Source organism: Oryzias latipes, chromosome 14, assembly GCF_002234675.1.
Source record: "Oryzias latipes chromosome 14, ASM223467v1".
Lineage (NCBI taxonomy): Eukaryota > Metazoa > Chordata > Actinopteri > Beloniformes > Adrianichthyidae > Oryzias > Oryzias latipes.
The window spans coordinates 23,787,165-23,814,778 of NC_019872.2; the positions used below are offsets into that span (position 1 = coordinate 23,787,165).

Sequence of the window (27,614 nt, forward strand, 5' to 3'; positions counted from 1 at the left end):
AAGCGGAACCTGTGTGAAGCTACCAGCGTGTCTCGTGTGTTGGTGATATAAAAATATATAAACTCAGCCACTTGAACATGGTGTCAGAAGTGAACCCAGGAGGGGTTTGAACTGAAGAACTCAGGATAAAAATAATAGTGTGGATTTTGCCGCTCGTAGTCGCCATCGAAGTCCGGGACGGCCGCCATGAGTCGATTCCAGGTACCCCCACCTCAGAAGTTTTCCTTCAAGGCAGATGACTGGCCTAAGTGGATAAAGCGTTTTGAAAGGTTCCGGATTGCGTCTGGTTTGGAGACTCAAGCCGAGGAGAACCAAGTGAACGCGCTGATTTATTCCATGGGGGAGGAAGCCGAGGATATTCTGGTCTCGCTGCACCTGAGTCCGGAGGAGGCAGTCGACTTCCACACAGTCAAGACAAGGCTGGACACTCATTTCGTGGCTCGCAGAAATATAATTTTTGAAAGAGCAAAGTTCAACCAACGACAGCAGGAGATGGAAGAGACGGTCGACAGCTTCCACACTGCGCTGCAATGCCTGAGTAAGCCCTGGCTGCAGCCTGCAGAATGGGTCATCGTAGTGGAATGCTTTGATTGCAGAGGAATGTGAACACGCTGTGGAATGTTAACCCCGCCCATGCTGAGCCCGTCTGCTGTGGAATGTTAACCCCGCCCACGTTGAGCCCGTGCCTTTGATTCACCTGCGTCAGTGCAGTTGTGATTGCAGGAAAGGGGAAGAATCAGTGGAGCACATTTTGTGTCATTGGTAATTGTATGAGGAAGGAAGAGAACAGAGGGGAGGAAAATTTGAATGGTGCAATGTCATACTCCAACACAATAGGTGGCGGTAATGCATTTCGTCGTTGTTGCCGGCCGCCATTTTAAATACAAGAAGAAGACGACGAAGTCAGTGCTGTTTTTCTTCTGTTTCCACGCGCAGAGAGACACTTTGAAAATGGAGGAACACATCCAAAAAAAACGGTAAGTTAATGAAAAGAAAACTCTTGTTGTGATTATTGCTTGCTTTCCACCACAATTGTTTTTTTACAAGGCAAATAAGGCTATTATTTCGTATTTTCAAATGTATTGTTCTTTTTTCACCCTGCCGTTCTAACTACATGGTTCACGTTTGCATGATGAAGCTTAGTTAGTTTAGCTTTCGGCTCTCCTGCCTGGAAGTTTTGTGTAAAGCTATTTGTGTTTTTCAATGTCGGTAAAACTTTTTTTTTTGTTTATTTAACCTGTATATTTCTGTATTTATATAGAGACACGTTACAGTTTTAATCGACGGCGACAAGCCAACGCCGATAAAACAAAACAACGTCTTCTCATGTCCATTTTGCTGTTGCAAGATGGATGCAGAGCATGCAATGGCCCTCCACATGGAAACTCATTCTTCTGTGAAACACAAAGGTACATCCAGGCTGCGTCCGAATTCCCACCCTAATCCCTAAAAATTTAAGTACGGGACTATGTATGTGTATTACCCTGTATTATTTTGTAATCAAAATCTAATTTCTATGAGCATTTAGCACGGCGTTGAAGTTGGCTCCGGATATTTGTTTAAAAAAAAACACAAGACCTGGACTGCTCAAACCTGGATTAAATTATATTTTAGATAATAAATATTACATTTAATACAGTTTCTGATTCAACTTCAGCTTCGTCGTTAGTCTTATGAATGTGAAGAGTGTAAGACAGAAGTAAATAATATTTTCCTATAATTCCTCATTTAGAATTCACAGTCATCAAGTGTGGCTTAGGATGCCGACGTACATCCCACTTTCACTGTTGCTATTGTCCAGCAACAGTGCTCAATAGGTCACAGTTTTTAAAACATTTGGGAGCACCTCATCAAGAAGAAACACTGAGATGGAAACCAGAGGCCAAAACAGTGGCTCCTCCTCAGCACCTTCTGGCACCACCACAGCCCTCTGACCTCAATAAATGACTCAAGTTCCCACCTTTTCCTGAGTTCGCTTCAATTGGAGTTCTTGTGTAAATATATAAAAATACTGTGCTTTTATTTTCTTCTGTTAACTTACAATGTGCTTTTTTCCAGACACATTGCACACCTCCTCTCCCCTGGACCCTGGAGGGCACTTGGCAGAAATGATATTCCGGTTTGATTTGTCATTGCATCAGCTAAAATTTTCTATTTGATTACTATCCTTTAATCAAAACATTTGTTCACACACTCCCAGGGTCTGGCGAAGCAAGGGTGCTCGAACAACTGTGGCGTGTTTGTCATAATGGTAAGACCAGGGCTTTTCAAAAACAAATGATTAGAAATGATCATGGACATTAAATGTTCTCTTCAATAAAGATCAAATAAACAAATACCTAACTTTATTACAATGTCAATAAGGTTTTTATAATGAATTATAACATGCGCTGGGTGAAAACTGATTGGCTGCAGTGTGTGCATTAAAAAGTGAAAACAAGAATTAAGGACTAAAAACTGGTTAATATTTATATCTTTTTTGTAAGTGACCATGGTATATAAAGATAACATTTAGAAATGTCACATGGATTCAAAATATTAACATGTAATTTTTGACTTTCAGTACGCTCTGTACATTGTCACGGGAACTAAGTGCGATTTCAGTGAGGTGTGTGTAAATTCTGGTCAGTTTGTGTCGAGTCAATTCAAGACACTTGGGTTGAAGCACAAACTGACGTACTCTGTATTTATTTATTCAAAGGAAAACATGAAGCAAATTAGGAGACGGTGGTGTCTGTACCTAATAACAAACTTTCCAATGCCGTAAGTGCTCTTCATATGATCACACTTATAAAATCCTTAATATTTTACTACATATTTTACTGAAAACTCTGAATTGACCTTTTTATTAACATTTTGATGGTGAACATTCATTTTCATTGATTCACCAAGGTCTGAAGAAGAAGGAATGCAGGCCAGAAAAAGGCGTCGGGAGGAGCGGAAACTCCAGGTGAGAGGAGCTCATTTAATTCATGAGGCACACATTGAAGCTCTTCTTTGAGGCTGTTGTTGTTAATCCCTCTGCCACTTTCAGGAGGAAGGTGCTTCAATAAAAAAGATGCATTCTGAATCCATCTCAGAAGGTACTATTGAAGTTAGAGCTGTTGTACACATACATAGTTTTCTCTGCTTTCAGTCTCTGATAGATTATTGAGGTGACCTGAGATGCCCCTTCAAATATAATATAATATTGTGTTTATTATAAAAGTTTAGGAGATGGGATGTCCAGGGTCTTTTGTTAGTGTCATTTCTATCTTTTCATTTTCATTCTATTCTCTTTGTAGGGGAAGGTGACATGACAAGCAGTGGGACAGGAAGGAATGTATGGATCCTCTTGAACTCAACATTTGTCGCCTTCTCCAGTATCTACTCTAAGAATGACCTTTTTTTTCTGTGCAGGAAGAAGATGCTTTACTGCACGGCACCATTGAAGCAGCCAAATGGTGCCAGTTGCAGTCCTTTCAAGGAAGATGTTCCCTGCCAGATGTTTTGAAGGTGGATCAAGAACAACAGAAGGATATTCTTAAAGAGCTGCAAACCTGCTCCCTCATGAGCGAAGATGAGAGATTGATGGAACTGAGGGAGCTTTTCACTTTTTCTTTCCAGTTTTTCAGCCACTTTGAGGCCTTTTGTTCTGAAATTATGGACAATAAAAATTAAAGGTCTATGTTTGTTTTGAGGAACAATAAATCCCAGTGTCTGCTGTATTTGTTTTCTGTTTTATTTTTTTTATATTTCATATTGGTATATGTATAATGCTATATGACTGTAGCATTACATTCATTCATCTTCTATTCAATTTCATTCCTTTTGGGGTCACAGGGCTGCTGGAGCCTATCCCTGGCACTTGCTATTGAAGGCAGGGGACACCCTGGGCTCGCCAGCCTGTCGCAGGACCACAATCACCTATGGACTTTTTAGAGTGACCAATTTACCTATTAAGTATGTTTTTGGACAGTGGGAGGAAGGCACGGAGGAAACCCACACATGCATGTCTAGCATGGGGTCAGGGTTTTTTACTTTAAATGTTTAACCCACCTGAGACTATACACTCCTTGAGATGTGAGACTGAGCATAAATACACAACAGTTATTACACAATATCTGTGGAACCTACGTGTGATAAATATTTTATAACGTGATATAATTTTACATATAACAATAAACCATTGATCAGTAAATCACAGACTGTAGAATAACTAATAACTAATGTTACAGTCAGCAGCTTTGCTGCCCTTTTCTCCTGTAGCCATTTATAAAAGGGGGCATTTTTCTAAAGAAAAATATTAAAACATGATTGTACATATCCTAAAGGCGGTTAATTGCATTTATTTACGTCCGTTCAAATACACAAACTTGTGGAATTTCCACATTGCTCCATTGTCTGCACATATTTTAAGTGCGTCCAAGGATAAAAGTTGGCCACACATACTTTCTCCTGGTCCGTGAGGCCAGACAAAATTCATTAACTCCCTAATACATGCACATGGAAACTTGTAAAAGGCATAAGAAGGCAGGAATCATGGTAGAAATTCCCTAATTCAATTAAATATGTTTATTTTATTTTAGCACATACAATGAAAAAGGGGTCATGAATACAAAGAATGCATTAGGATAATACTAAACTTTAACAAAAAAGACTAAGCTAAACTGATATTCCTTCCCTTAGACCCCCCCCTTCACAGTAAGGAAAAACTCCCTTCACAGTAAGGAAAAACTACTTAAAAACCCGTAGGTGGCAATATTGCACATGGAAACTTGTAAAACCACCAAAGAAGAAGACGGCCTCAGCATGGGCGGGGCTAACATTCCACAGCGTGTTCACATTCCTCTGCAATCAAAGCATTCCACTACGATGCCCCATTCTGCAGGCTGCAGCCAGGGGTAGTTGCAATGCCTGGCGGAGCACTGCGGCTACGGCGCTCTTCACAGCGAGATGGTGAGAGACAGATTTGTTGTGGGTTTGAAAGACAAACGGTTATCGGAACAACTACAGATGGATCCAGAGCTGACGTTAGAAAACGCAGTTAATAGAGCACGACAGAGTGAGCAGGTTAAAAGGCAGCAAGAGATGCTTCACAGTAGAGGGCTGCATTGGGATCGGGTCCCGCCGGGTCCCGCGGGACCCAACCCAAATCTCGCGGGATTGGGCGGTTTGAATTGTGCTGCGGGCGGGAGCGGGCGGCAAAAAATAAACCCCGCGGGATCAGTGCTGCCATGAATATCTCATGAATATATATTAGCGGACTACGTTAGGCTGTGCGGCTGTTGGATTCTTAGGTACTGAAGCTCCGTGAAGGCACCAGGTAGAGACGCCCAATGGCCACTGTCATCTAACTTGATGTTGGGGGTGCGCCCCGCCCCGCCTCTTACTAAGAGCGCGCTTCAGGCCGTCTGTCTGCGCGCGCACACACGCACACTTTTAACTGAACAGGATTTGTGAAAATATATTTAATAATTAAGTTGCACATTACACAAAAGAGGAATGCATGAAAAGAGGAGGCTGGAGGAGGGACATGAATCTCTTTAGTAATAATATCAATACAAATACGTGTTTTTTTCCTGCGGGACGGGAGACGATACAAAATCAATGCATCTCTATTACTGTGCGGGACTAAATTCTATGAGTTTTGCGGGTGCGGGCGGGAGTGGACATACATATTGCGGGAGCGGGCGGGAGTGTAACGCATACGTTGCGGGAGCGGGCGGGATTGGTCAAAAATTCAGCGGGCGCGGGCGGGAGCGGGATGAAGAAAATAGTCCCGCGCAGGGCTCTACTTCACAGTAACTTCAGAGCGGATGTGCAAGTGGATGGCGTGCACGCGCGTCAACACGGCGGCGCGCGAGCGAAGACAAGAGCACCGCCACACCGCCAAAAAGTAATGACACACACACAGGACACAGTAATTCAGTGCACAAGATGTGGAGATTCAAGAGGACATAGCATGCAGCAATGCCCAGCACGTGAAGCAGTGTGCAATCAGTGCAGGAAAAAGGGACATTATGCAAGAGTCTGCAGAACCAAACAGAGGAAAGACATGAAAATTGCTATGGTGACAGAGGACTCAAATGATGGATTTGCTTTTTTAGGTTCAATGTCTGATAAAAACACAATAAGTCCTTGGATCACAGAAGTGGATGTGAACAGCCATAGCACAGTGTTTAAAATTGACACTGGAGCTGATGTGACTGCAGTTTCAGAGACGTTGTACAAAGAAGGGCAGTTTGGCAAGCTGGAGAAGCCAACAAAAGTCTTACGAGGACCAGGAGGTTCACGGTTACAAGTCCAAGGTATGTTCACAGCTAACCTTCACAAAAATAACAAAAACACAAAGGAGGACATCTATGTTGTGAAAGGTTTGAGTATGCCGCTCCTGAGTGGGACAGCAGCTATTGCTCTACAGCTGGTTGCCAGAGTAGAGAACATCATTCTGGACTCCACAGCGACTGTTAAAAGGGAGTTCCCTAGGCTTTTCAGTGGACTCGGAAAAATGGAGGGAGAGTACAACATTGTGCTGAAACCGAACGCTCAGCCTTTCTCTCTGTCCACACCAAGACGCATATCTCTTCCCCTTATGCCAAAGGTTAAGGAGGAGCTGACCCGAATGGAGCAGCAGGGGGTCATCTCAAAAGTAGACCAGCCAACTGAGTGGTGTGCACCCATGGTGGTGGTGCCAAAACGCACAGGCAGGGTGAGGATCTGCACTGACCTAACTGAACTGAATAAATCTGTGTTAAGAGAAAAACATCCTCTTCCGTCTGTTGAAAACACATTAGGGCAGCTGGCTGGAGCCAAAGTATTTTCAAAGTTGGATGCTAATGCTGGATTCTGGCAGATTCCACTATCTAAAGACTCTTCTCTGTTGACTACCTTTATAACTCCTTTTGGACGATACTGCTACAATCGTCTGTGTTTTGGGATCTCGTCTGCACCCGAGCACTTCCAGAAACGAATGTCACGTATCCTGGAGGGTCTCGACGGAGTTTTGTGTCAGATGGATGACGTTCTCATCTGGGGAACCACACAAGAAGAACATGATGAGAGACTGAGAAGAGCATTATCTCGTCTCCAAGAGGCAGGTGTCACATTAAATGACAAATGTGAGTTTTCAAAAAGCAGGATTAAATTCTTGGGTCAGATTATTGAAGGATCAGGAGTCAGCCCAGACCCTGAAAAGGTTAAAGCCATCACAGGCATGCAGGAGCCTACCAATGTGAGCGAGGTGAGACGTTTTCTTGGAATGGCAAATCACCTTGGAAAGTTTTTGCCTCACCTAGCAGAAAAGACACGCCCTCTGAGAGACCTGCTGAGGAAGTCTAACATGTGGAACTGGGGTTCACAGCAGCAGAAAGCCTTTGAGAGTATCAGAGCTGATCTGACGACACCCCCGGGACTCGCTCTGTATAACCCAAATGCTGAAACGCTGGTGTCTGCAGATTCTTCTTCCTATGGGATGGGCGCGGTTCTCCTCCAAAAACAAGAAAATGTAGGATGGAAACCGGTCGCGTATGCGTCCAGAGCTTTGAGCGAAACAGAGCAGCGCTACGCCCAAATTGAGAAGGAGGCGTTGGCCTTGACGTGGGCATGTGAGAGGTTTCAAGAGTTTCTCATCGGGAAATGTTTTCACATGGAAACGGATCACAAACCGTTAGTCCCACTGCTGGGATCAAAGAGATTGGATGAGCTGCCACCCCGCATACAACGCTTACGTATGAGACTGATGAGGTTTTCTTTTACCATCTCTCATGTCGCAGGCAAAAACATCGCAACGGCAGACGTTCTGTCAAGAGCTCCTGTTGGAGGGAATGATTCTGACTTATCGGAGGAAGATATCAACCTGTATGTGGACGCGGTCATAAGCAGCCTACCAGCTACTGAGAGCAGGCTTCAGCAAATTAAGACTCATCAGGAGAATGACGTCATGGTTCAGCAACTCAAAAAGTGCTGCGTGGAAGGATGGCCAGATAAGTTCTCAGCTGACAGATCCCTGCAGCCTTACTTGCAGTACTCAGGAGATCTCTCAGTTCACAGCGGTTTGCTACTTTACGGTAGCAGAATAGTGATTCCTGCATCACTGAAGAAGGACATTCTTTCAAAGCTGCATGAAGGACATCTGGGGATAACCAAATGCAGAGCAAGAGCCAAGCAGTCAGTTTGGTGGCCAGGTCTCAGTAAAGAGTTAACAGAAATGATAGAAAAATGTGATGTCTGTGCTCGTGAGAGAACAAACCTGAGGGAAACTTTAATTCCTACTGAGTTTCCTACAAGACCATGGTCCACAGTAGGAGCAGACCTGTTTCAGTTTGGTTCACAGCATTACTTGATTGTGGTGGACTATCATTCCAGGTATTTTGAGGTGGCCAAGCTGACATCTACAACATCTGAAGGTGTTATTGAACACTTTAAATCTGTGTTTGCACGACACGGCATTCCGGATGAGGTGCGCACGGATAATGGACCACAATTTAGTTCTGAGCACTTCCGTAATTTTGTGCGCTGCTGGAACTTCAAACACGTGACTTCAAGCCCGCATTTCCCACAGAGCAACGGTGAGGCGGAACGAGCTGTGAGGACGGTAAAGAATCTTCTCAAGAAGTCTGGGGATCCATATCTTGCTCTCATGGCTTATCGTTCTGCGCCTCTAGCAAATGGATACAGCCCTGCAGAACTTCTGATGGGCAGAAGGATAAGGACGACTGTTCCTATGATTTCTTCTCAGCTTAATCCAGAAGGTGCGGATATGAAGCGGCTGAGGAAGATTGAGCAGAAGTACAGACAAAAGCTTCAGCAAGATTATAACAGCAGACACAGAGCACATGATTTGTCTCAGTTACAGCCTGGAGATCATGTGTGGGTTAAAGGTCTGCAGGAGAGGGGCACGGTTGTTTCGGCTGCAAATACTCCAAGGTCGTACGTCATAGATACACCAAAGGGGGTCCTGCGGAGGAACAGATACCACCTTTCACCAACTCCTGTGGCTCCAGAAACACCTGCTCTTTCTCCCCCGCAAGATACGAGAGGAAGTGTGGCCCCTGAAGAAAACGAGTTGGAACAGGAGACTTCAGTGTCTGAGAGACGGTTTCCAGTAAGAGCCAGGGCGCCGCCAGCGTACCTAAAGGACTATGTTTGTTCAATCAATAGGAACTGAGTGAGTTCTGGGGCAGAATAATCCCCACACTCAGATTGAGGATCTGAGTAGTCTATCTCATTCCTCATAGATAGAAGTTTGTGGTTTTATGTTGAAATGCATGGAGTTGTTAATGGGTTCACTAGGATGTGCACTTCATGTTGGTTATGTGTATGAACACTTTACAGAGGAGCAGTGCAGTGTTACTGCTGAGAAATCTTTTTGTTATGTTACCCTGACGTTCTTCATTTAAGAAAGGGGGATGTAGTATCAGGTGACACAAAGGGGTAGGAACCTTTGTATGGGTGGATTTGTACCTGGAGGGAAGAGCAATAAAAGCGGAACCTGTGTGAAGCTACCAGCGTGTCTCGTGTGTTGGTGATATAAAAATATATAAACTCAGCCACTTGAACAGAAGTAGCTGATGGAACTGAAACCAAATGATCTTGGAACAAAGCCCTGATTTTTGAGTACAAGTATTTAGCAGAAGTGAAGCAGAAAATACCAAGAGGTGATTTGAACACGTCAGGAGGATTTGGAGTCACAGGAGGAGCACTGTTGCTACCCTTGAGGAACTCTCCCTCCCTCTCCTGGTCTGGCTTGGAAGGGTCATGTTCTCTTAATGAACACTGGGACACGGTGCTGTGCACGTGCTCACAAGCGACAGCAGCGTCGGCCGACAGGGGGATGTAAACAGTGACCACCAGCACATGGGAGAACCCCCGTGGGAGGCAGTACGGCCGAACGCTGACTGCTACCAGCTCAATGTCCTTGGAGCAGTGCTGTTCTTTACAGTGATGTGGTTCGGGTTACACCATCTGTCGTTCACAAACACCGCCAGACCACCGCCTTTCTTCTTTCCGCTCTGCGCCGCGCTCCGGTCTATGAGGTTCCGTTTGTGTCAGAAATATGTTTTTGTGTCTACTGTCTATGTTAGGGGTCACCAACCCTTGTGGCGCCGGCAGGGAATGCACCCAAAAAATTTTTTTTCTTAATTGAAGCAAATATTCAACAAACAATAATGGCATGTCTGTCAATGACAGCAATATCAATTCTGAGATAAAGGTAGAGAAAAAAAACAAATATGAAAACAAAAATAAGGGTCTATCACAAAAGTTGAAATAGATCAAATAAATGACACAATGTCTGGACTTTCTTATGATTCATGTAATGTAAAGATTTTGTAGGCGCCATTATCATGTTTGTATATAATTCCCTTTTTTGGTCACGTGACTAGTTAAGATCTCATTTAGGCGCACCTGTGTAGTTTGGTTTGTTCCTTTGATACAGAGAGGGTGCACAGGGCCCAGTATTTTTTTGTTGACCGCCTTTATACTTGATTATGAACTCTCCTTTGATTGATCGTATCATATGTGTCATCTGTGGCAACGAAGTGGAATAAATCACGACACACAAACAAAGTGGATTTTTGGTCATAGTTTTATTTATGTGGAGCGCGTCGCAAACAGGACCTGTCGCAGCCTCTCTAGCGGCTCATAAGCCCGCAGCCGCTACAACTTTGTCAACAAAAAAATATAAAAGGACACTCCACACAGCGCAAGAATTCCGGACGCCACAAAGACAGCGCGACAACCGCGGGGTGGATTGCAATCAAAGCGCCTCTGTCAGTGTCATCCAAGCCGAGGTAAGCACCCGGAAGCGACGGGCGCTCGGTCAAGGATCCAGCTTAGTGAAACTCTGAACCGCTATCTGGTGAAAACGAAGAATCAAACGGTGTCTGTTTAACTAAGTCAAGATTGTATGGCGATCCCCGCACGAAGGCTGCGCAGAGCAAGTCATTGCAGGATCTGTAAAGCTGCACAAATAACGGAGTCGAATGAATGAAAGTATTGCGCAACACCACGCAAGTGACGAAGAGAGAATGAGTGAACCAGAGAACGAGTGCTCTGCGATGGAAACGAACGGCAAAAGACAAGTTAAACTGACTGTGAAAGCTCTCAGTAATAAAATTGAAAGGCTTCAAAAGGAACGCAAATTTGCTGTGAATAAAATAAAGGGCCTTATTCCAGAAATAAAGAAACTTATGACAAACGAAAAGAATGCTGAACATGTTCAGTCTCTCACGGTGGACTTGACAGAACTGTGCGCAAACGCTGGTGAATCACATGCAACGTTACTCCCTCTTTTGCCACAGGATGAACAAAATAGTCAAGATGAGTGGTTTTCTAATATTCGGGATCACAGCAATGCTTTCATAGGAGGTGTGACACAATGGCTCTGTGAAGTTAAGGAACAAAAGGATGTTTCTGCTGCAACATATAATTTGCTCTCAAACATAAACATACATCAAATCACAAATCAAGAAATGGAAGAAAATGATGACATAAAACCCAGTGACAGTGTGTCAAATGTGGAGCAAAAATCAACAAGATCACATTCTGGAAAGTCAATAATGTCCTCTACAACTTCATCATGCAGTAAAACAGAAGCAGATCTGGCTGCTTTAATGGCAAAACAAGAAGTTTTAAAACAAAGACATCAACTGGAAGAGGAGGAAGAACGAGTTCGTCAAAGAAAAGAACAACTTATCTTGGAAGAGGAAATCTGTGCACACAAGGCCAAACTGAAAGTGCTGAAATCTCAAAGTATTGAAAGTCAAAGGCTTTCTAAAGCATCAGATGGAATGAACTCCTATTTGGACAGACAAACAACAAGACAAAAAACTCTGGATTGGAAAGCTGACCCATTTGTACCATTTTCACATCAAACAGCTCAACGGGATCACCAGGCTACAGGGACAAAGCCTAAAGAGAAAGCTGTGGGGGCTGAAATTACAATGATTAAAGACCAAAGACATGGAAAAGAAACAGTTCCCTCAGTCCAAGACACCAGAAACACAAACACTGTGATGGACAATCAACAATCAATTTTGGACATAATGAGAAATCAAAATGAAATAACAATGCTTCTGATGAATCAGCAACGTGTTTCATCTTTGCCGAAGCGAGATGTACCCATGTTTGACGGAGATCCACTACAGTACCACATGTTCATGAAAGCATTTGAGAACAACGTAGAGAAAAACACTGATAATAACAGTGATCGACTTTATTTCTTGGAACAGTATACCAAAGGTCTGTCTAAGGAACTGGTTCGGAGCTGTCAATACATAAGTCCAGACAGAGGTTATTTCAAAGCTAAAACCTTACTTAAAGAACACTTTGGAAATGAACACAAGGTGGCAGCAGCTTACATGGACAAGGTTCTTTCATGGCCTTCAATTAAAACAGAAGATGCTAAGGCTCTTCGAGATTATAGTCTTTTTCTCAGAAGCTGTTGCAATGTCATGGATGATTTGCATTACCTGCATGATCTTAATGTGCCTTCTAACATGCTCAGTGTTATCAAAAAACTTCCCTACAAGATTAGAGACAAATGGAGGACAGTAGCTTGTGAACTACAGGAAAGAACTGAACAAAGATGCAAGATATCTGACATCACAGAGTTCATAGAAAAACAAGTAAGAGTCTTAACGGATCCAGTGTTTGGAAACATACAGGATGTTCCACCTGCAACTAGGAGTTTGACCAAACCAGAGTCACATATCCATTTTGGAAGGAAAGAAAGCAGTTTTGCTACAACAGTAACCCCAGTGAATAAAATATTAAAATATGAAACTCAGGAAAAGAAATTTACCCAAACGTCGAGAAAGAAATGTCTCTTTTGTGGAAAAGAACATTCTTTGGATTCATGTGAACAGTTGGAAAAGAAATCCCGAAATGAGAAGATTGGCTTCTTGAGAGAAAAGGGTGTTTGCTTTGGCTGTCTGTGTATTGGACACATCAGTAAAGACTGCAAAAGGCGTGTCTCTTGTGCTAAATGTGGCTTTAAACATCCAACTCTGCTTCACATTACTTCACTTAGGAAAGAAGAGACTCCAGACATTACAGAGGCTGAAAAGAAACCAGAGGTTCAGCAAATGAGAACTTTGGTGTCCAATGGTCTTACTGGGGCTGGTGATCAAGACTGCAAATTACCAATAGTTCCAGTTCAAGTGAAACTCAGCAAAGGAAGCAAGATTGTCACAACCTATGCTTTTTTGGATCAAGGAAGTACTGCGGTGTTCTGTACTGACAGTTTAATGCACAGACTCAACGTGGAAGGACGGAAAACACACATTCTTCTCAGGACAATGGCTCAAGAGAAAATCGTGGACAGTCATGTTGTCAATGGACCAGAGGTAGCAGCCATTCAAGGAAATGATTTTGTTGCTATTCCTAAAACATACACACAACCAAGCATCGCAGTGCAGAAATGTAACATGCCGCTGCAAAAGGATCTGCAAAATTGGCCTTATCTAAAGGACATTTACTTACCACAAATAAATGAAGAGATTGAACTTCTAATAGGCGTCAATGTTCCAAAAGCTTTGGAACCACTGCAAGTGATACAAAATGAACATGACGGACCTTTTGCTATAAGAACAATGCTCGGTTGGACAATAAATGGACCGCTGGGAAGTAACGGTGGAAATACAATGGATCAACGACAACCAGAATTGTCAGTAAACAGAGTGTCTGTTGTACAGATGGATGAACTTTGGCAGAAGCAATTCAAATTTGATTTTCCTGAATGCAGTATGGATGAACAGTCTGGATTGTCACAAGAAGACCAAAGATTTATGGAGACAGTTTCAAATTCAGCAAACCTCATAAATGGACACTATCAGATTGGTTTACCACTGCGAAACAAAAACGTCTGCATGCCTAACAACAAAGATTTAGCTCTGCAGCGTGTTGCTCATTTAAAGAAAAGACTCCTAAGATACCCTGTTTTCTGCACGGATTACATGGCCTTTATGAATGACATGTTCACCAAAGGTTACGCTGAACAGGTACCGGAGGAAGACCTGAAGCGTTCGGATGGGACAGTGTGGTATATTCCACATCATGGGGTTTATCACCCAGTTAAGAAAAAGTTGAGGGTTGTTTTTGACTGTGCTGCAACTTTTCATAGCACATCTCTTAACACCCAGAAATTCATGGGTTCTGGGAAAAGTACTACAGACTTTCCCAGACAGAAGAGGATTAGTACGTCAAGTTCGAGTCAAGACAAAGACCAGCTGCTTGGAACGACCAATTACAAAGATGGTTTTACTGCTGGAGGCTGAAAACCAAAAGAATAGCTTCTTGAAGAAGTGAAGATTTCTCGGATTTAAGGACTCGTGATCTTTTGAAAGACAAATACGGCTACTGGAGGCCAATTGAAAAAAAACAAAAAATGTGAAAAAAAGAGAACTGAATGAATTTGTATTGTTTATGCTGATTTAATGTTTCTTTTGTGTGTGTAATTATTTGTCTATTTGCCAAATAATTAGGGGCTGGTGTGTAGGCGCCATTATCATGTTTGTACATAATTCCCTTTTTTGGTCACGTGACTAGTTAGATCTCATTTAGGCGCACCTGTCACCTGTGTTAGTTTGGTTTGTTCCTTTGATACAGAGAGGGTGCACAGGGCCCAGTATTTTTTTGTTGACCGCCTTTATACTTGATTATGAACTCTCCTTTGATTGATCGTATCATATGTGTCATCTGTGGCAACGAAGTGGAATAAATCACGACACACAAACAAAGTGGATTTTTGGTCATAGTTTTATTTGTGAGCCTCTCTAGCGGCTCATAAGCTCGCAGCCGCTACAGATTTAGAGAATAGGTTGAGAGGGTTGAGTAATCCATTAATGTGAGGTTTCACCTTTAAGAATTTACAAGTATGAATAAAATTATTTGAAATTAGAATCAGTACATTAATCAGAAAGTCCAGATTTTTGTCAATTGATTGTAATCGAATTTTAATTGTATTCCAATTTAAAGGGTTAATGATGATATTTTGGGATTCAAGCCAATTATAAAAAGAAGACCAAAACACTTTTACATGCAAACATTCAAAGAAAAGATGTTCCACAGTTTCTATCATTTCCACAAAAGACACAAAGATCACTGTCCCAGTTAAAGCGAGAATGTAAAAAATGATTGGAAGGGTAAATATTATTTAACAGGAATACTCCAAAAATAGCACTGCTCATATAGTAAATCAATATATTGTGGCGATCTGGGGGTTAGCCCCGCCTTCAGCTTTTAAGACTCATGGGAAGTGGGGAATCTTGGTTGTGTTAAATCGCTCACCATAAATGAGGAGGCTGTGAGCAGAAGGGAAGTTAATGCTGTTTGGTTGCTGGTGTGGGTGTTCAAAATAAACAGACAGATATGACTGTCTGGTAGCTTATGTGGGAGTCATTTTGACAAACTGGGGTTCTGCTTTGCATGGGGAACGGGGAGCAGGTTTGGACATGTCTAGTGGAGCTGCTACTAAGTAAGAGGATAGTGAATTAGTACTCGAGTGCAACGGTACTGGCCTGGATGGTAGAGGGTGGTTATTCAGTGCTTGCTATTAGTAATTGATGCACTTTAGTTCTGCTATTGTGAAATATATGGCAGAGTATGGAACGGCCGGAAACTTGCGAATCGGCGCCCCTGCCTTTGAAAAAAAGGCGCGTGTGTGAGGAGGAGAAGGGGAGGGGTTTTATATTATTTATTGATGTCTGAATGTAAACGGCTGGCCAGGGACCAGAGAGCCTAATTTCGTTTTATCATGTGATAAAATGACAATAAAGAATTCCTGATTCCTGATGTTGCTGTGTTGGTGCCACAATTCGGGACTCAGTTGGACTAGTTCCGTCACATGGTTTGGAAGCTATTTAAAAAAAGCAAAATTCCTATCAAATCTGACATTTTAATACAAAAGTTCATATAAAATTTGTATCATGTATGATGGAAAAATAAATTGGTTCTGGTGTTGGGGTGCCAGTGAAACACTTCAGTACAAATGTCATATTTCTGGTTCATGTGGTTTTGGAGCTATTGAAAAAATGGCCAGAATTCATGTGCAAACCTCTGGAATTTTAATATAAAAATAAAATAAAGTAAAATATTCAGGGATGGCGTTGTGAAAGTAACTTCAACATACTGAACCTTATTTCATAGTTAATTCACTTATATACAACTCTTAAATCCATCAGAGAGTATTAAAAAAATAATAAAAAGAGTAGTGTGCATGTGAGTGTTTTGATGCTGCTCCCGACTCATAAGCGACCTCCAATCATTTGCGTGGGTTACGCCCAATGCTGGAAAAAATAAACATTTGGTGTGCATGCAGATTTTTACCCTCAGAGTGAAGATTGTGAAATTCCGAGTATAATGAAGAAACACAAGACGTTTTTTGAAAGAATGGGAAGATTCTTCCTTTTTTACTAAACAGAATGGCAAGTCACGATGTTTATTATTATGAGCTTTTGGAAGCAGTAAAATAGTTCATGGCAAAAAAGAAACAAAACGTATCCCGCAGAAAATGAAAAACCCTTCCTGATCAACACAAATTGTCTCCTTTATTTAACAAGTTGAAGCTTTTCAAAGTGTACACACACCTGACTGACCATGCCTGTGTGAATAGTGTGGCAACCGGGGCGTTCAGCCCTGAGACTCATGGGAAGTGGGGAATCTTGGGTGTAAAACCATCAGTGAGGTGGCTATGAGCAGAAGTCAGTTCCATGATGTTTGGTTACCCAGGGGGTTGTCTAATACAGGCTGGAATGAGGCAGGTCAATACTTGATACCGTGGTACAATGGTGATCAAGCCGAGGTGTTTTGATTTTTAAACATGTCATCGCTTAAATGCTTTGCGTGGCAAAGATTGATTAAAAACCTTTAAATAAATAAAAAACTATTAAAGATTTTGTTGTTACTGAAGGTTAAAATGAATGTAGGCTAAACGCAACTGAAATGTAATGTATTAAATGTGTTTATTGTGAATAGGAATTATTCAGAGACCAGAAGGATGGTCTGTCCAGATGTTTGTGTATTTGTTGGTGTAAGAGTCGTTGAAGGAGGAATGCTGAGAAACAAAATACTGTTGGATGAACCGTGAAATTTTCAGTTTTTATCATTGTAAATCTGACTTCAGAGAAGCCAGTGGCTCATCAGCCATCAACCTCATGGCCTGTCCCGTCACTGAGTAGTAGTGTGTATCAGTGAGGCAGGGAAAAGTGAGATAAAGAGAGGGTGTGAGTGTGTATATTAGATGAGTGAGAGGTCTATAGAGGGGGTATCTGACCTCCAAGGTAGTCGCTGTGTTAACTCTGGGTAAGCTGCATTTGATGAGTGTATTGAGGGTGGACACTTTCCTTGAAATAGGCACAAGTACAATACTTGCTGTTGTGTTGTAGGGAGAGGAGTTTTTAATAGAAAATAATACAGCTTTAATTGCGTGTTTGTGTGTGTACGGCTTGGCAGGTCAGTATGTGGTGTGGCTCTTTGACTCTCACAGCGAAAAAATCGGCACTTGGTGTCAAAATTGTTCACTACCCTTGCTCTAGCCTGTGCTACAGGCCCTTTAATATGAACACATTTTGAAGAAAAATATGTTTTCTGTGGATGTTTCAGAAGTAACGTGGAAGTCTGCTTTGCTCAGCATCATGGAGCATCTGGATGAGGAACAATACGAGAAGATGTTGCTGCATCTGGAAAAGATTCCAAAAGGAAAGAAGACAGTATCCAGGCAGCAGATGGTGCAAAAGATCATCGAGTTCTATGGAGAGGAGGAATCTATCATCGTGGTGGATGACATTATGAAGAACATTCCCAGGAACGACCGTGCAGTCCAGGAGCCGCTGCAGCCCTTTGTGGGGAAGAAGAAAACAGGTAGAAGTGTAAAGAATCAGAATTGAGACTCTTGTAAAATCACGACTCAGAATAATGTCAATTACAGATTTATTAAAGAACAAAGAACAGTCTGTGTATGTCAGAACTAAGTTATGCAATTTACTTATGACATTCTTATGAATGAATATTACGTATTATCGACTGTTTCCCCCTTTATCTCCCCATTCTACCCGTATCTCCCATCTCTAACATCTCACTCTCTCGCTATCTTTTCTTTTTTTCTGTCCGGTCCAACAAGGAATGCATATAAATATAATATAAATAAAATTTAGGCGCAAATATAAAAGAGGTTCATACAAATATACTCTGTTTGTCTGAAGATCCATAAACCACTGTTGTATCAGTAAAATCTGTCCGACACAGAGGCCTTCTGCTCTGATCTGCTCGCTCAACTGTTAGACAGGAAAATTAGGAAAAAGTAGAAGAAAAAGAAGAACATCGAGCTGGAGGAGTGAAAGGGCTGCAGGTAATGGGAAAGGCTCAACAGGGGGCTGTTGGAGGAGATGCAAGGTACAGATAGTGTAGGAAGGACTAGTGTCTAGTGCAGAAAAACAACCAATGGTTCAAAATCCTTATCCGAGGTCCCAAACCCTGAGATCCAGAAGCCAGTACCCAAAAGGGAAAAGCAGAGGCAGATCCGATGGGTAAAAATAGGGCCAGTAGGGCCAGAAGCAGACAGGGAGAATCCAGGAGTTCAATTTGGAATCTCAAAGTCAATCAGGACCATTTACTGTAGATGAGAACTGGATTGAGTGGCGTTGCAACGATGAAGTACCCGCTGGTCCCAAGAGGCCAAAATCCCATAGACTTCTTTAAAGAAATAAACAGCTGTTACTCAGTCATTCTGTTGGTCAGAATAACTGTTCTTGCTATGACACCTTCTAACATGTTCTTGATAATTCTCTTATTTTAAAATATTTGTTCTTTATTCCAAGTTATTCAAGTCCTAAACTGACCAATTATTTTTTTTTTTTTCTTTAACTTGTCCTGTCCAACAGCTAGGCAAACAGATGAGAGCTGAGGGCCTCTTGTGTTGGACATATTTTATTTTAACAAGAGGGGTTATTCATCTTCAGACAAACCAAAGGTATGTCTGAATAAACCCCTTTTGTAATTGAGGCCAAACTTTATTAATTTCATTCATTCATGTTTGAAAATCTTTGGTGTTGGACCGGACGGAAAAGGAAAGAGGGGAAGAAGAGAGAGGGACGTTAGAGAGAGGGGGGGGGTAGGAGGGTGATAATCGGAGGGGAAAGGGGGTAAGACCATGAAGCAGCATAGAGCAGACAGGCTTACTGGTTGTTTATCGTTACGGTACGGTTAAAATGTAGTACAAAAAGGGCGGGGCCTGTTCACACACACTCAAATATTATCAACACACCTGCTAGCCGCAAAAATGTCCACATGTCAACATGCACACAAAACAGATAGTGTTCACGAACGCATACCTATGCCTTTAAACCAACTAGTGTGAAATCTTTCATTCATTCAATCATGCAAACTATTAGTGCAAAGGTGAGCTAACACCTGTGCTCAAGTGAGTGTTTATGTACTTCTAAAATGGATGGTGGAATGTGAAAAGAAGGAGGAGGAGCGCCCAGCCACCCCCACACCCATACCCCCGCCGCAGCAGCAGCGGCAGCCGGAATTCCCCCAACGCCACACGGGAACAGGCAGGGAACAACCGCCCCCCGGGCGACCAAGACCGCCACCCAGGCCAGGGCCAGCAGGACCGCCGCGAGGCCCCCAGAGCCAGAGAGCAGGGAGGCACGGAGGGAGAGAGAGCGCCGCCCCAGCCCAACCAGGAGAGCAGCCCTCCCGCCGCGCCGGGAGAACCCAACGCTGGGCCCCACCGGAGAAGGACGCCCACAGCCCCAGACGAGCACCCCACCACCACCCAGGAGTTCAGGCGTCTAATTGGTCTAAACTGACCAATTAGACGCCTCTGTAAAAGTTTGTGGTCTTGTGTTGAACGTCCAAAATGTTTGATTGACAGATTCTCCAGAGCCCACTTTTAAGTGGTAGGGATGTGGCCTTCTGACAAGTTCACTTCTGATTGGAGAGAGTGGTTGCCATGGAAATGTTGACTCAGACTGATGTTGTCTAGTTCCTCCATGGCGGCATCCGTATCTCCAAATAATGGAGATTATATTGACTTCATTCAAAGTTATGTCCATGCATATGGAGTTCTTGATAGGTTATAATAAAGAATGCCATATTTTCTAAGAAAACAACAAAGAAAACAAATAAGTTGTAAATTGACATGAGCTAGTCAGGAATATTCATCCCCATATCTATGATCCAACAAAAGAAAATCATGATTCATTTTTAAGAATCTTTATTCAAAGTGGGCACATCTTAGAAGAACATGAGCATTTAAAACCCTTAGCTACTCATTGAAGAAACTCACTGCACCAAGTTTTGGAGTTTTGAGTTTAACACTTCAGTTTCCATGTCTGCCTGTATTTTTGTAAGTGACTGGTTTCACATGTGATGAATTCTGCAGGGGAGAAGAGGAAACAAGAGGCTGACCCCGAACCAGAAGAGAGGATCCTGCAGCAGAAATCTGCAGCTGGTTGGTGAATTTAAATCCTTTCGATGAGTTTCTACTCTTCACTTTCACTGTAAACTAAAGGAGACCACGTGAGGAGGTAATACAGTAAAAACTTTTCTACAGATGTCTGACTGAAAAGCATCTTTGCAGTTTAGAGCTCTCGTCCCAATTGTCTAATGGGTGGATACAGGCTGTCTGCAGATGAAAACGGCCAAACCTGTACGGGGCATGCAGTAGTACAAAATATTGAGGTTGTAGACCACTCAGTGAACCTGTGGAGCAAATGCACATATTTTCCTAGGGGCATGCTGGGGTTGACAGGTCGTAGTAAACACTTTTAAGGACAGTGGCGGGCTGTGCATTATACACCTGGGCCTTTAGTAGTGGAACGTCTGAATCACTCAACCCCTCATTAACCATTTTTATTCCTCTAAATAAACTGAATAAACAAAACAGTAAACAAATCTCATCATGCAACTACAACCAGCAAAAACATTGAAAACAATCACAAATGTCAGATCTTCCATTTATCAGCCAAATAGTTAAAAGACAGGATTGTTTCAAAAGTACTAATATAAATGCCACTTTAACAGCCTGGTGGGAATTTCTCAAAATATCAAAATCATCAATTCAACCGTGCAAAATGACACCCATCTGGAACAACCCAGACATCCTCATAAACAAAAAGATTATCCACTTCCCAGCTTGGCAAGCAGGGGGCATAAAACAACTAGAGCACATAATTATTGATAGAAGATTCATAACTCCCCAGGAACTTCAAGACAAACATGGAATAAATAACTTCTTGGAATATCAGCAACTTAAATCAATTATTACTAAAAAGTTTAAATACAGAGACAACGATTTAAAGCTACCAGATGTAGTTACCACTCTGATCAATTTCACAATGAATAAAACTCTCTCCAAAATATACAAACTTTTATGTAATTTAGATAATAATATTTCACTTCCGACAACAAAATGGGATGCGGATTTGAGCATCAGCACAGATGAAAGCTTTTGGTCAGAACTTTGTCTAAACACCTTTAAACTGACAAAAAGTCCAAATCTGCAGCTAATCCATTTCAAAACCCTTCACAGAATTTACTACACTGGACAGAGGATGTTCAAGATGGGTCTCAGTAACTCAGACATTTGTCAGCACTGTGACAGTAATCTACCCGACAATTACATGCATGCACTATGGTTCTGCACGCCTGTCCAGGCTCTCTGGCAGCAGGTATGTGCCGATCTATCAGTCTGGCTTAAGGTTTCAATCACAGCTTCACCGTCACTTTGTGTGCTTGGTGACATGAGTGCCATCGATGTAGAAGGAGGACTAGTCTCTATCATTTTCATAACTCTTTGCATTGCTAAAAAAACTATTTTAATAAATTGGAAAAGCAAGAAAAATATAAACATAAGTCAACACAGAAATCTGCTGCTTGATCATATCAGCTTGGAAAAAATGTCAGCCCAAGGTTCAAGTAACTTTGAAAGAATTCAGTCTCTCTGGTCTCCCATGGCTAACTCCATGACTTAGGGGATGGGGGGGCCTGGTCGTCGCTGCTCCTTGCCCTTCTGCCATGGGCTGGGGTGGGGGTCGGGGCCTCCGGTGCCTGGCGGGGGGTGGTGGGGGCTCCGTTGGTCGGGGGGTCGGGTCCGGCGCTCTCATCTGTCTGCCCAGCTGTTGGACAGGACAAGTTAAAAAAAAAAAAAAAAAGAAAACAATCACAAATTTGGAATATTATTTATTATGATATTTATCATTTCCCTCAACAAAAAATCTGATTATTTGAAAACAAACTCGATCCTCCCCTCCTTCCTCAAAAACAAATAAATAGTCTTCAGCTCCATCAGAAGTCCTTTTCTATTCCATCAAGGCCAGTGCTGAGAGCCCAGTCTGTCCAGTTGTGTTTCTGCGTAGGTTTGAATTCACTTTAGAGCTGAAAATGTCCGCTACAGATGCACTGGACACGGGGACGCTCAGCACCAAACACACATCTGTACAGCTGCTCATGATTCACTCAAATTTTACTAATGAAAAAAAGAAAAAAATCAATTCCATTTTATTTCTACAGCCCAAAATCTCAAAAACAGTTGCCTCAATGGCCTTTCTACCTGTAATTGTAAAGTAAACATAAAATCATTCAGTGGGAGATTTTCCTGCTAAATCCTCCAAGGAGTACATTACTGTAAGCTCTGTTTTTAACTTAAAAGATCAAAAAGTTCTCAGTGTCTCTGTGTCAAACTGTCCAATCAGAAGGGGTGAATACTGTGACACTGAATACTGTGAATACTGTTATCCTGCTAGATGGCTCTGCTGACACCAAGTCAAAATCTGATTGGTTGAAAGAAATAAACGACGACATTGATTTTTCATTAGGAGACCTTCACAACTCATGGTGAATACCCTTACCTTGCCTAGCAACAAAGGACAGCTGAAATGCGATTGGTTAAATGTTTCAATGTGAAAATACGTCTGACTGAAGCAGCTTTACCATCATAAACGCACTAAAAGCGAACGGACAAACCATTTGGAATGATTTGATGAGAATGCACGGCAAAATGTAATTAACACATGATTCAGGTATTTTATAGGCTTTCAGAGACCTTGAAGTCCCATACGGCCCACCACTGCCTAAGGATAAGTTAGGGTGTAATGCTTCAGTTTCCATGTCTGTATTCGTGTCAGTGACTGGTTTCACATGTGATGAATTCTGCAGGGAAGAAGAGGAAACAGGAGGCTGATCCCGAACCAGAAGAGAGGATCCTGCAGCAGAAATCTGCAGCTGGTTGGTGAATTTACATCCTTTCAATGAGTTTCAACTCTTCACTTTCACTGTAAACTAAAGGTTTTTTAGGAGTCAAAACTAGGGGCGTGTATCGGCAAGAGTCTGGCAATACGGTACGTATCCTGATACGCATCCTGTGATACAACAGATATATTGTTCCAGAACACACTTTCTTTTTTTAAATCTGGCTTAGAAAAATCTCTGCCTGAATATCAATACGTCTTTTGTTGTAATAGAATGGTAAAATTCAGTGTATTTAATGATCACAATGTTAAGCACTTCAACTGTCTCTCATATTTAAGTTGCTTTTACCCAAGCAAATTCCTAGTGCTTTTATTTTGGTAACTTAAAATATACAATGGGAACAGTCAACTTTGTCTGATTTACACAACAAAATATTTTTAATATAAGAATGTAATGTATCTGTCATGTATTCTTTATATACATGACAGAATGCTCTGCAGCTGCAGCTCCGCTTTCTCACACACAGAAGTAAACATGCTGAAGTAATCCATTGCTTGGAGGTTTAAGCAAGTGAGATGAAAGCCCCTGTATGGGTTCATATAACTAAGACTATACTTAAACATCTAAAACAATCTCTTTACTCACTTATAGAAGAAAGACCATGAAACTGTCTTCACACAGGTGTGTGTGTGTGTGTGTGTGTGCGTGCGCGCGTGCGTGTGTCACAGGCTGCTGAGCTCAGGACTTACTCATCATGACAGTTTCTTTGACAGGCTCAGAGAAGAACCAGGTGGTGGAGGATTCTTCAGGCAAAACAGAAGATCCAGGTTAGTCTTCAAGTGTCCATTTCTGACCAATCATGAACCACCAGCTGAGAATATAAAGGGAACAGTCCACCTTGTCTGATTTCCACAACTAATTATTTTTCAGTATAAGAAAAAAATAATGAATGGGCCTTAACCAACAAGGTTCTAAAATTATGATTGAGGAAATAAAATGCTGATAATTTTCAATATTGCTAAATGTAGCTTCTATAGTATTTTTAAAAGGTTCAGGAGCCTGAATGTTGCTTCAAAAATAGAGGTGGGGGGGACATCAATTCTTTCCAGAATCAATACAGTGTGATGATGAGGCAGCATGACAGGATGAAGGAGAGTGCTTTAATGTGGTTAAGATGCTTTATTTACAACAGTCTCTTGACTCACTTGGAGAGGAAAGACAATGAAACTTTCTCTGTTAAGGGGTTTGATGTCTTTACACAGATGTGTGTGTGTGTGTGTGTGTGTGTAGGTGTCTGTGTGTGTGTCACAGGCTGCTGAGCTCAGGACATACTCATCATGACAGTTTCTTTGACAGGCTCAGAGAAGAACCAGGTGGTGGAGGATTCTTCTGGCAAGACCGAAGATCCAGGTCAGTCTTTAGGTGTCCGTTTCTGACCAATCGTGAACCACCAGCTGACTTAGTATGACTCTAAACCTAAAAACTGTCAGTTGGTTCCCGTTTGTTATTCAGTAGCAGCGATGCTGCTGGGGTTCTAGGACTCGGTGAGGTTTGGAAAGAGTGGTGGAACTTTCTCTCATCTCCAGGAACAGTTTCACCTTCAGCTAGACTGATTATAATGATTACAGCAGGGATTGTTTTCAAAACACATTTGTCTTCTGAAGGTCTCTGTTTTAAAGAGGAACTCAGGGCATCCATATTTCCAACACAACCATGGTGTCCTGTGTGATGGAGCAGCCTTTAGGAGCGGTGCTCCAACTGAGCTCCACCTCCACTGCACTCTTCACGGTAGAGTGAGGTGGCTAGATCTTCCTGAGGTCTCCAGACAAGTTCACCTACATCTTTTCAGCACAGTGTACCCTTCAAGATATATGCACCATTGAGATAAAGATTAAGGAACCCCCACCACACACACATTTTACAGAAAGAACTTCCCATGGGATCAAACATGCAAGCCCTGCATGTTTCTAAAAGTAAATGACGACTTTGGTGTTGATGAGACTCACTGACTTCTTTTTCCTTTCCAAGAATATCTGAAGGACCCCCAACCTGACAAGGTAAGACTGCTAGAATTCACATTCTTTTCCCCCTAAATTGTCTGACCAGCATTGTACGTCACTTGATTGACATGCAGAGCTGTTATTGAGTACCCGGCAGCATGTTTACATTTATATACCGTATGTCTTCCAATAGGGGGCTGGTCCCTAACAGACGCAGGGCGTCTTTAAAATCCCGCCCAACGCGCTTACAGTCATGCAGATGCCAGCTGTCTGTGGTTTGTGTCTAGAGCCAGTGTAGCGATGGCGAAGGGTCAGTTGGTCTTTTATTTGATTGTCTTACATTAGGGTTAGGGTTTTTCATTCCTATCTTTGTAGACAGTTCTAAAAACGGATGAAAAACAGCCACTGGGCTGATATAATGTGCAATGTTCCTGAGAAATAAATAATATTTGAAATTGAAGTGAACTTCTAAAGGCAACAATCAAACACACAATAACAGAGGATTTGTGATGACTGTACTTATGAGCTCCTTTTGTTGCATAAATGCAAATGTACGTCTGATGTTTAGCAATAAACCCAAGTGATTGTTAGTAGAAAAATTAAAAGAATTAAAGATTTAAGTAAAATCATTTCTAATGCTGAAGTAATCTGAGTGATGTTTCAATTACCACAACTATTTATTTAAAGATAAATATTGTTGATTTTTTTAATTGTAATTCACTATCTGCAGGTTCACAGTCGGCGCATTACCAAATTGAGAAAGGCACCTTGCACCCACCCCTTTCTCGCAATATTTTTATGACTTTTGGCATGTGACGTCAGAGCAAAAACTACCCAACATGCACCGCACACCAGGTGTATGCGCATGCCGCATCTGCCTGGGCGATCTTTTGACAACACGGTTGCAGAAACGAGCAAACCGATTTCCAGGTGGAAATGAAAGAAACTGAGAGACAAATTAGAGAAACTGGTTTTATCATCAGCATATTTCAGCTGTTATGCCCCTTTTTCATTTTAAGTTTAGAAAAAAGAAGCCAAATAAAAAAATGTGTATTCCCTTCTTTGCAGGTGACATCATCATCCCCGTGGGTAAGACAGATTCTTCAAATCCACATTTTCCTTCTTTTCTTCTTCTTCTTTTGCTCTTCATGCATCTAAAATCTGGATTTCTACACAGAGGATAACTATTGCAGAGTTGAAGAGTGATGTCCTTGGTGAGCTTGGCCAGAAAAGCGTTGTTGTTGGAAAAGTTTTGGTGAAATCTGCCCTGCGTACATATAAAACCAAGGACAACGAAAAGAAGCCCTTCTTCCAACTGGGAATTGCTGATGACAGCGCCTGCATCAGGGTGATGGTGTACGGAGAAGAGAAATTTCCTTTTTTCAAGGAGGAAGGCTACTACAACTTCAGAAACGTGAGGGTGGAAAAAGTAGAGATCAATAACAGGGTCTTGCATGAAAAAACGATGAAATTCAGCAGTCGAAGCAATACTTCAAAGGCAGGAAAGTTTGATATTCCCCAAGATCTGGAGCTGGAGGCTCAGATGCTGGTCTATGGACAGCGTCCAGTTGTCTCCATCGAAGCGATCAAACATCTGGAACCGAGGAGTAGAGTCAGTGCAGAGGGAACCGTGAAAGAGGTACTTTTCCATCAGTTCCTCTGTGGTTTGAGGGACACGGTCTTATGGCCATGACTGTCAGTTTGGTTTTCAATACCTTGATCTTGTTTTCATTTTTCAGATTTGGGATATCCACTCTCGTAAGGTGGAGGGAAAACTCAAGAAGAAACAGGAGTTTAAACTTGAGGACACGACCGGCTCCATCATCATCACTTTGTGGGGCCAAGACATCCAGCAGCTCAGAGATGTTTCAGTGGGAGATTTAGTCAGAGTGACCAATGTGACGACCAATCACTATCATGAAACCATCTCACTGAACTCCACAGTTTTTACCAAAATCTTCAAGGTAGCGTTCTGCGTGAATCATGCTGTCTTTCTTTGTCATTTCAAAGTCACGGTCTGTCTGAGTTCTAATTCTTAGCTAAAGTTTGTTTTCTTTAGAAAGAAAGTATTTTTAGAAAACTGTACATCTGTCCATAAATGAAAACTCTGACTCCTTCTCAGTTGCAAAGCACCTCCTACAAGGACGTCCAGATAGAAATCATCGGCATTAAAAGTGCAGGGGTCCAGCAGACGGAGGTGGACGTCTGGATAAACGGGGAGGTCAACACGTTCATCGTGGATTCTGCAGTCCTCGCTGAAGAGCTGGGTATCCAGCAGGGATCCGACTTTGAGGAGAGGCTTTTGGAGAAAATCCCTCATCCAGCTGAAGTTGATATAACAGGAAACACAATACTGAAGCTCAGGGGAATGAAGGAGGAGTCAAAAGTTCAGATGAGGGTGTAACTTAAAAGAAAATTAAAAGTTTGCATTACCTATAA

General features: G+C 42.2%; 2 protein-coding genes across 7 annotated transcripts; both read left to right on the forward strand.

The window, feature by feature from the left end:
* On the forward strand, positions 1-27,614 carry LOC101161326. 6 transcript variants are annotated; one of them, XM_023962777.1, is made up of 11 exons: positions 1-538; positions 17,584-17,841; positions 20,369-20,437; positions 23,143-23,211; positions 23,937-24,002; positions 24,532-24,585; positions 25,204-25,232; positions 26,244-26,264; positions 26,353-26,814; positions 26,915-27,139; positions 27,298-27,614. In XM_023962777.1, the coding sequence occupies exons 1-11, from the start codon at positions 187-189 to the stop codon at positions 27,577-27,579; spliced, it is 1,887 nt and encodes a 628-aa protein (XP_023818545.1). In that variant the 5' UTR covers positions 1-186; the 3' UTR covers positions 27,580-27,614. The 6 variants fall into 6 exon arrangements, with proteins under 6 accessions (XP_023818545.1, XP_023818546.1, XP_023818547.1 ...); XM_023962778.1 differs by having other exon boundaries at positions 23,949-24,002; XM_023962781.1 differs by lacking the exon at positions 1-538 and adding an exon at positions 4,719-4,938.
* LOC111948682 lies at positions 538-3,707 on the forward strand. Its single transcript, XM_023962783.1, has 10 exons — positions 538-977; positions 1,262-1,409; positions 2,059-2,119; positions 2,201-2,251; positions 2,564-2,608; positions 2,702-2,763; positions 2,893-2,950; positions 3,035-3,083; positions 3,285-3,322; positions 3,400-3,707. The coding sequence occupies exons 2-10, from the start codon at positions 1,327-1,329 to the stop codon at positions 3,658-3,660; spliced, it is 708 nt and encodes a 235-aa protein (XP_023818551.1). The 5' UTR covers positions 538-977; positions 1,262-1,326; the 3' UTR covers positions 3,661-3,707.